This window comes from Mytilus galloprovincialis, chromosome 6 (genome assembly GCF_965363235.1).
Source record: "Mytilus galloprovincialis chromosome 6, xbMytGall1.hap1.1, whole genome shotgun sequence".
NCBI lineage: Eukaryota > Metazoa > Mollusca > Bivalvia > Mytilida > Mytilidae > Mytilus > Mytilus galloprovincialis.
This window is the reverse complement of record NC_134843.1, coordinates 94,513,523-94,523,386: the sequence shown is the minus strand read 5'-3', so window position 1 is coordinate 94,523,386 and position 9,864 is coordinate 94,513,523. Positions and strand designations below refer to the sequence as shown.

The 9,864-nt window shown below is 29.8% G+C and overlaps 1 protein-coding gene across 1 annotated transcript; it reads right to left on the bottom strand.

Annotated features, from left to right (window-relative positions):
• Window positions 1-268: 268 nt before the first annotated feature.
• LOC143078430 (insoluble matrix shell protein 6-like) lies at window positions 269-7,348 on the bottom strand. Its single transcript, XM_076253296.1, has 5 exons — window positions 7,295-7,348; window positions 3,679-3,762; window positions 1,814-1,928; window positions 965-1,032; window positions 269-320 (listed from the first exon to the last, which is right to left on the bottom strand). Exons 2-4 carry the CDS (start codon window positions 3,722-3,724, stop codon window positions 981-983), a joined length of 213 nt encoding a protein of 70 aa, XP_076109411.1. The 5' UTR covers window positions 3,725-3,762; window positions 7,295-7,348; the 3' UTR covers window positions 269-320; window positions 965-980.
• Between the last annotated feature and the right edge of the window lie 2,516 nt (window positions 7,349-9,864).

Here is a 9,864-nt window from a genome sequence, read left to right as displayed (position 1 = left end):
ATCAATTTATATCGCAGAGAGCACGTTAAACAATTTGAAGTCAAAATTTGCATATATGTAGAATTGTTAGATAAAATTTAGATGAGGGTCATTTACTTGATGATGTAAAGCTGTATATCCCACGGTTATTCAATGGTAATGCATGTCCCAAATTTATCACCCAAACCTTCATATACACATATACATCAATTATTACAGATGTTTTAATTAAGTTGTAACTGTAATCTTCCCATAACTTAAGCAAAGACGAAATTATAACGTAATAAAGTATTTTTTTAACATTTTAATTCATTTATTTATATTTTCAGTCTCACTTGGTGCTGTAAAAGAAATGTGAAATATAAATATCAATATCAAGAAAACATTGTACCTTTCGTGAATAATCTATTTTATTTTGACAGTCGTTTACTTTAAATTATTAACAATATATTACAAATAAAATTCTCCAAATACACATGCACGGTATTACAATCCAGTGATACCAAAATTTTGGCATTGTACATGGTCATATTTTCTCTGATCGTAAACGACGTCTCTAAATCCATAATATTTCCGGTTCGTGTCATTATTGATGTATTATTCTTAGACACATGATTTCTATATAAGCGTTAAGTGGCTTTGAAAAAGCTATCAGTAACTATGAGTAGTCTCAGATTTTGTGTATGGGTGTTATTAATTGTTGAGGGTTGCCTTTATTTGCTTACATCTGGTTTATTTTAACTAAAGTGAACAGTTGTCTCATTGGAAATCATACCACATCTTCACATTTTTATTTTAATTTGTCTATCAAGTTCCGATGTTATTTAACATTGCCAAAACAAAATAGTTTGTTTAAAGTATACATCTGTAAATGTAATTTTGATTTCCGGTTTGGACGGTTCGACATCTGAAATAGGTCATTTATTCCATATATTTATCCTTTACAACTATTCTGAAAACTTAACTCTGTAACATTTGTACTAACCTGTGTATCATACATGTTAAGGTGAACCGCGACATGGACATACACCCCCGCAACCATAATTTTGACCACTGAAATAAAATGTAAAAAAATATTACTTCGACTCCTGTTATCATACTGTTTTAGCATACATATTGTGATTGAGCAAATAAAGTATTTTCGTAGATTCTAGATTTCTTGTTTTAATAATTTTATGATACAAATTAAATCAACACTTAATTACTCGTAATATTGCAATTGGAATAGAACATGCATTAATTTAACTGCACGTCAGTTTGTACGTAGACCTTCTGAAACTTTATTATTCGAGCGTTGTTGCTGAATCTTTTGAATACGAAACGATAATTTCTATGATGAGTTTACCTGCTCTACTTTGATTGAAATACAGTCATATCAGCCCTTCAAGTACAATGTATGTATTAAGTTTTGATTCCGAACATTTTGGCTTTATGTATTAAATAAAGAATAATGATTTGTTCAATTGCGCTTCAATTCGATTGCAGTAATTGAATTATGTAATATATTTCTAATAGAGAGCTCCTATTCTTCCTCTGTGTTTGACTAAACGTTTATCCTGTAATTACTATTTCGGTATCTAGCATCATTGAAGAAGAATATCAATGTGCTTTTGGTGAATGACAATTGTTAAACATTATTACTGAGAAATTTAAAAGGAAGTGTCATTGAATAATTCTCATGTCCAATTCATTGTTTAATATTCATAAGTTGGATTTTAGTTATATATGATTAAATGTTTTGTTTAAACCGTCAATAGCGGTTTAAGGGAAAAAATATATCAATAAAATAATGATCTGCTTGCATTTAGATCCTTTTTTAGAAGGTCATACTTACTAGCAATGCATCAAACATTCATTATAGTAAGTCACACCACAGCTTGAACAAACATATTGTCTTGTTGTGAAATCACAATGTCTGCAGTCACGACAAGTTTGGGAAGACACGTTATCTAAATAAGAAAAATATAACCATTAGAATTCTTCTAAAACAACAGACAAATAGTTTTCTTTTCAGTGAATTGTTGTGTTTTTTCATTTGATTTCGAACAGTTAAGTTTTGAGAACATAAGTAACATAACACTTATTTGTTATTAACGAAGGTCCGTGTCAATCGACACTACAAAGATTATGTGAATCATATACAATGTATGTCCGTGAAAAATCGAATTGCATTGAAATTGAAATATATTGGTCGATCTGTAAGCTTTCGTATTTTTAAGATATAACTGCAAAATATTTTGGAGCTCGATTTACGAAAAAGTAATGTTGAACTGTAGCAAATAAAGTTTATATTGCGACATTTTTTTTAAAGCTGATTTTGTCATGTTACCACACACACACACACACACACACACACATATATATATATATATATATATATATATATATATATATATATATATATATATATATATATATATATAGAATATCATGTTAACGTCTGATTACTTGTTCTACTTATTCTTCATCTAGGAATAAGTTAATATTAGATCTTTAAATATAGTTAGTATTGAAATGTATATGAAATAAAAATAAATATAAATATGTGTATAAAAAAGAAAGCTGTTAAGTGCTCAGCTTTGAATAAATCTAATTTCATTTTTCCGGAAGTATCATAGTTTAAATGCTCTTTAAGAAATGTTATGTTGAGAGTTCATAGTTATTACATATACCCTCAGTTAGGAAACCAATCATTCATTAACTTGCTCCATCTTGTAAAAGTTAAACAGATCTATAAATCACACTATTTACTAATCATAAAAACAATACATATATCAGGACATCTGGAGGTTAACGTTCCAAACAAGAATTAAAGTGTTGAAGTTTACCAAACCAGTAATGAAACATATGTTGTGCATGATGATTATTAAAGTATAAGCTACTCTGTTTGGCATGCTCCCTTTCTTTTTCTTACGTGTGTCATTCGTCAAAAAGTACGTTTTGTTTTAGATTTCTATGCTAAAAGTGTACTAGCTGTGTGTGACGTTAAATGTTAAATGCAGTTAAATGTAATATTTTCTGTACCCAACGCTGATCTTTCTCTTGCCAAATTTCATAGACAGTTTTGGTAGTTCATTGATTGCCCGTTTTCATATGTTTTTTTCACTTAAATGTGGTCTATAGCCTATTGGCCTCTAATGTTTCATTTTTCGTGTCTTTCAAAGTTGAGTTGACGAATACACATATTGAAAAATGTTTCAAAGCAAGTGTTGTAAAAATCATATCATTGGTTTTTATACCCCTTGGGAAATTGCTGGTAATTATCATAAGGATTCAAAGTGGCCAGTTGTTTGATAATGCAAATTTGCTTAGAAAAATGTAGCATCTTACCTAATGATGGTTTACCATATATTGAATAGTCGTTATTTTGAATTTAGCCATGTTGTTTGACTTTTATTCCAAATGATTTATAAATGGAATTTTCATACCTCTCTTTATTAACGTACTTTATAAAAAATATGTCAGAAACGCTTGTTGAATTCTTTAGCGATACCTATGACCATAGAAACATACATACATTAAAAGTTAACAGAAGAATTAAAGCGTATATTTGTTGTAATATATTGATAATTATTGTGCAAGTGAAACGAGTAGAGTTTCATTTAAACGCTTGTAATAATCTAGTAATTATGATTCTTTATTGATCACGATACTGTTGAAAGCAATGCACCTGACAGTGAGCTACTCATTACGTAATACCTGTGGCTATGGCAAGAAATACCAACATCAATAATGCGAACTTCATTTTATCTGGCTTTGAACGCTTCAGTAAAACTGTACTTCCTACAATAGCGTAAAATATAGTTCTTGCAGCCATGACCAGTTATGTTAGTATTAATTATGCTGCTGATGACGATGCTGTTAAGCAGATTGTGAAAATATTAATATATTTGATTGAAAAACATTGTTTGAATGCTGATCATGAAAACACGAATATTACAAATTGGAATTTACACATTCATATATGCGACTATTCTGTTTATTTGACCTATTAATACTTTTTGTAGTGCTTTTTTGTTATTTAATGTTTACTCAAGCTGGTCTATATTCAAGCTTTGATAAGTGTTTGGTATAACAAGAAATGTCCTCTTCTTCATACTATGAACATCAAAACTATTTATTTTGTAAAAATATTTCCCCTCTCCGTTTGGTCTATGCATGTATGCGTAACAACTTGCAAATGACAGATTTTTGTGCAAGCTTTTTTTTCTGAATTTGTTTCACATTTCACAGCCGTTACTTTAACTATCATCCCTTATTTTATTTCTTTTGTTTTTACATTGTATCAGAGATCGAATCTATTGTCCATTTGTCTTAATAAGTCTTTTGATTGAGTAATGCTATTTCAATTGATATTTTATAGTGTGTTTTTCTATGTTGTGATGTGTTGAGTTGAACTATTGTTTCAGATAAGGGTGAATGTTTGGTATCATTAAAACGTTTAAACCCGCTGCAATTGTTTGCACTTGTCCTTATTAAGGAATCTGATGTTCGGTAGTTTTTTTTTGTTGATGTGGTTTATAAGTGTTTCTCGCTTCTTATTTATATATAGATTAGACCGTTGGTTTTGCCGTTTGAATGGTTTTACACTGGACATTGTTTTTGGGCCCTTTATAGCTTGTTGTTCGGTGTGAGCCAATGCTCGGTGTTGAAGACCGTGCCTTGACTTATAATGGTTTACTTTTATAAATTGTTACTTGGATGGAGAGTTGTATCATTGACACTCATACCACACACTACAAACCAGCAAAACTCTGAAATGACCTATATCTGTACTCGACGGTACTGATTTTTACTCGACAAGTCTGAATTGGTCTGAAATTTACTTGATAATACTCGGCTTTAGTCTGAACCGTACTTAATAGTCTGAACTTGTACTTAAGCATTTTAAATTCGTCTGAACCATGCTCGACATAGCCTGAACCATACTCGACCTAGTCTGAACCATACTCAACCTAGTCTGAACCATACTCGACCAAGTCTTTACCAACTTAATCTATTTGTTGTTATCTTATATATTTTATCAATTTAGGAACTGTTTATAACAACAGCTCTTTCCCCTGAAAAAATTAGCAACAAATATGACATTTTTAAGGTATTCATTTTAGCATTTAAACAAAAACTTCAAAATAAACATATAATAACTTCAACACCATATTTGTCAACACTTACAAATATATAAAACCTCTGGCCTTTATTAGTCTTGTATTATTTTAATTTTAGTTTCTTGTGTACAATTTGGAAATTAGTATGGCGTTCATTATCACTGGAATAGTATATAATTGTTTAGGGGCCAGCTGAGGGACGCCTCCGGGTGCGGGAATTTCTCGCTAAATTGAAGACCTGTTGGTGACCCTCTGCTGTTGTTTTTTATTTGGTCGGGTTGTTGTCTCTTTGACACATTCTCCATTTCCATTCTCAATTTTAAATAAGACAAGCTGATCAAATTATCTCAAAACTGAATTGTGACTAATAATTTCAATTTTATTCAGCATTTTTTAAATCTTTCAGATATATTTTATGGTTACTGAAACATTTTCATAATTTAAACTAGAGCCAAGTATAGATTTATGGTGTTAGTTAAGTAAAGTAAATATTAAATTCAGTGAATTTTATTTTGTAATAAAATATATATACAAGTAAAATAGTATATAAAGCAACTTAATAAATTTATAAAATGATATTTTTTTGTTAAACCGTGAATTTATATAATCATTATAATATAACTTCCATATAACAATTCTTGCTAACCTTTTAAAACAGGAACAGTTCCAAATTTGCATTAATTTATAAATTTATGTGGTCTCAGGTAAAAAGAAGGCCTGTTTTTTCTTAAACTCATGTATTACTTATCTAGTGAATTCTAAAGGCCTTGAACATTAAGTTACTGGTTTGTAGTGACATCTTCTTATATATATTGACCCACTGCGCGGTTGCTTAGATATCAAAATTAACAAATATGGTACTAGTCTAGACTACATTATACTGTAGATGTATTAATGTTCATTTGATACTATATTTCATAAATTTCATGGGTATATGAAAACCACAAATTTAATTGATCGTATAATTCACGAAATCAAATATCCATGTACATGAGCTTTTTCACCCATTCAAGAAATTAAATATGCACGGCAAACAAATATGAATACTAGTAATAGATAACAAAAATGATATTCTATATCAAATCCTTGTATTAACAAAAAAAAATGATAACTAATGCCCAAATGTAGGAAAATACTATTATATAAATGAAAAAAGAGGTTACTGTACAACTCTATGGGTCTCTTAACTTAATTGCTTTAAAAAAAAATCCATCAGTTTTTACAAGTCATAATAAGATTGCAAGTTGCTTAAGATGCAACCGCAAACGATATAATGTGTGTTATTCATTATGTAGTAAGGACATTTTTGAAATTTCAAAGATAGGAACAAAGCGTTTTTAACTTTTTTCAAGACTGCGCTTCTTTTGTACGTTTATTTGTTTTGAATTATTTTTTAAAATGCACAATCCAAAATGATAAGAATAAAAACAGTCCGTCACAAAAATGGGTTAACGTAAAAAAGAGACGTATTGTTTGTGGGTTTGTATTATCAAAATATAGTTTCTAAAAATAATAAACTTTTAGTTTATTTATAGACACTAAGAAAAACATTCAAGTGGGATTTCGTTTGCAAAAGTGTTATTTTGTGTTTCTGTTAACAATTTCGAACATGTTATAATGGAATTGAGTTTGTAATGGTGTTATTATATGTATTATTTAAAGATGTCCAATTTTCTTCAAAACTGTATATAATCAACAAAATCGTGTTCATATAATTGATGTAAACTGAAGATAATATAAATGCAGCAGCTGATTAATAATAATAACTGAATACATCGCGACAATATCCATAAAATGATAAAATATTCGGCTTTTACACGGTAGAACAGGAACAAGAAAAAACTTTAATCAAGTGGAATGAGAAGGGAATACACTGAGAACTACTCGATGCAATAATGTATGCAGTGTTTCACAATTATAATTACTTCACCATAAAATTGAAAATGGAAATGGGGAATGTGTCAAAGAGACAACAACCCGACCAAAAAACAGACAACAGCAGAAGGTCACCAACAGGTCTTCAATGCAGTGAGAAACTCCCGCCCCCGGAGGCGTCCTTCAGCTTCAGCTACATTCCAAATAGTACACAAGAAACTAAAATTAGAAATAGTACAAGACTAACAACATGCAATACTAAGTACATGGAGTTTTGGTCGAGTGTTATGCTGCCATGAACTGTTATAAACTATTAACCATAAATACTGACTTACCGTCAACGATTTACAGTAGGTTCAACTGTTAAACAAAACAACACAACATCGCTTTATATATTTATATTTATGAATATAAAAATAAAAAAATTAGATGATATATAACAATGAAACCATATAACCAAGCAAAAACTATCTTTTGGCAAAAAAGAAAAAGATAAAAATAAGACACATGTGATTGATTCAAGGTGGTATTTTCTCAAGAATTCGAAGAAATAAAGCATGTTTTACTTGTTTACTATAATGATATTTGTCAATGTTATTTTTTCAACAAAGAGACAATTAGGTTTTTAGCCTTGACTTTATGGTAAATATGCAAGTCAAATCAAATAATAACAATCATAGTATAATGATTTTATTGATTACAGTTATGATTATACTTCTCACAATATTAATCATTTTGGAATAATTAATCAAAGAATTCAAATATAGAAAGAATAAAAATAAAATGAGTAACCGAACAACATCTGTATTCATGAATACACTTGAGTTCACTGTTAGTGTTGTTCGATCACCGATTATTTTTCTATTATAACAGCGATAGTGTAATGACGTCAGAGGATATAAATTTAAGATTAAAATTCATCGATAACTATTTGCGAAATACCGATATTTCATCTCGGTTTTCAACAAATGACAAAATTTACTCTTAATTGAACACAGATCTAGACTTGTTAAATCAATGCTGAATATTTTGTTGAAAAGTTTACATGAAATTGTAATAGCATTTATTTGGATATCGAGCTTTGCGTTAAGTTTTACAGATCAGGTGCTTTTTTGTATGTTTTACTAAACTTAAAAAAAAACACGACGGATGCCCTATTCGAAGTTATAATGATCCACATGTTTTGTTAGCGTTCGTGTTGCCTTGTCTCTAGTGTATTTTTTCCTAACCAAAATGTATACAAAGGAATGATTCCAACTTCATCACTTGGAAAACTTTTTTAAAAAGCTTCCTTTTGAGGATAGCTGTTCAATATTCTAATGTCTTTTTTCAAACACGTCCTGTCCTCCAAACCTTTAAAATACATAAAAAAAATCCAGCATCTTGAAAATGTTAGAAACAGAGAATGTTTTAATTCATCCCTCACTAAGACAAGAAACTTGTAACTACGGAATAAAATTGAGAATGGAAATGGGGAATATGTCAAAGAGACAACAATCCGACCATAGAACAGACAACAGCAGAAGGTCACCAAGAAGACTTTTTTAAACATACAGGAATCTTTCAATTCACCTTTAAGAAATGGGCAGTACTTGTGTTAATTGTAAAAAAATCTATTTTTTAAATACTTTACATGTAAAAGAGTCTTAGATTGTATATACTATACAAAAAAGGACAAAAGATACAGACTGACAATGCCATGGATAAAAAAAGACAGTTAACAGACAAATAATAGTACAAAAACTCAACATGAAAAATTTAAAAACTGAGCAACACAAACTCCTTCAGAATTGGAGGAGATCTCAGATTCTGATGGAAATGTGACAGCCGATTTGTTGCTCATGTTATTACAAGCCTATAAATAAGTTTAATTCTACAGGTCTCATTTTTGAAACGGTGACTTGATATTTTGTCCACATCTGAATCACGTCATCTATAGAATGGGTAATTTCAAAAACAAGTTGAAGCCAAGCTTTGATTGCGGTAAGAACAGATGTTTAAACTTTTGAAAGAGGTTTCGTTGAGCGTTTTGAAATATAAACAATAGAAGGTAACCAAAACAAACCTCTGCTTTCTTTAACGTATTAGACAGCTGATGAATACATAATTGATTTTTGCAGGTCAAAAAAAGTTCATGGAATTGAAAAATCATCAAGTTATACAATTTGTTGTGTTCATAATGAAACAAAAATTACAGCTAATGAACAATAAAAAATTACACATTTTTTTCCCTCACGTCACCAGTCTATACAATAATTTCGCAACATCTAGCTGGTTTCTTTAACAAAAAATGAAATGATTTAAACACTGCTAGCGTCAATACTTCTGTCGAAGCCATTATTAAAATATTGGTTGTCTTTTTAGCAAAAACTTGGTTGACAATGCTGGTTGCAAGTTTGGTTTTTAGTACTTTTCGGTATTTCCGTATTTGGAAAATTCACTGGTGATACTCTCATTTTTCTTAACATCATTTTGACCTTCAATAAAAATGAGAAAAACAAGTATCCTTTAAACCAATGATAAATCATGTCGGATTACGAGGACCACAAATAAAATAATTGTACTACCACAACTAGGAAAAATCGTTCATCTGAAGTTTTTGTTTTAACCAAGAGTTGATGTCAAACCACAGCTTCTTCCTTTGACAAAATATCTAACAGAGAATTTGAGAATCATGAAGTGCGGTGAAAGCGCTAACAGAAACAATGTTCGATTTATGATGTGATTTTTTGTGTTTTTACTTTTAAACTATATATATATATATAGAATGTTGTAATTCATTCCAATGAAGAAGGCCGTAATGGCCGAAACGTATGGGAATTTGTGTTATAGTTTTTATTATATATATATAAAACGCTTCAGTTCATCGTTTGTGTTGTTCGAACACCTATTAATTATTTTTCTA

Coding starts and splice junctions, on each gene's coding strand:
- LOC143078430 (XM_076253296.1), bottom strand. CDS start 3,724: ATGAAGTTCGCATTATTGATGTTGGTATTTCTTGCCATAGCCACAG. Junction 1,929..3,678: donor ATTTCTTGCCATAGCCACAG/GTATTACGTAAT, acceptor TTTCTTATTTAG/ATAACGTGTCTTCCCAAACT. Junction 1,033..1,813: donor GAATGTTTGATGCATTGCTA/GTAAGTATGACC, acceptor ATTTTATTTCAG/TGGTCAAAATTATGGTTGCG.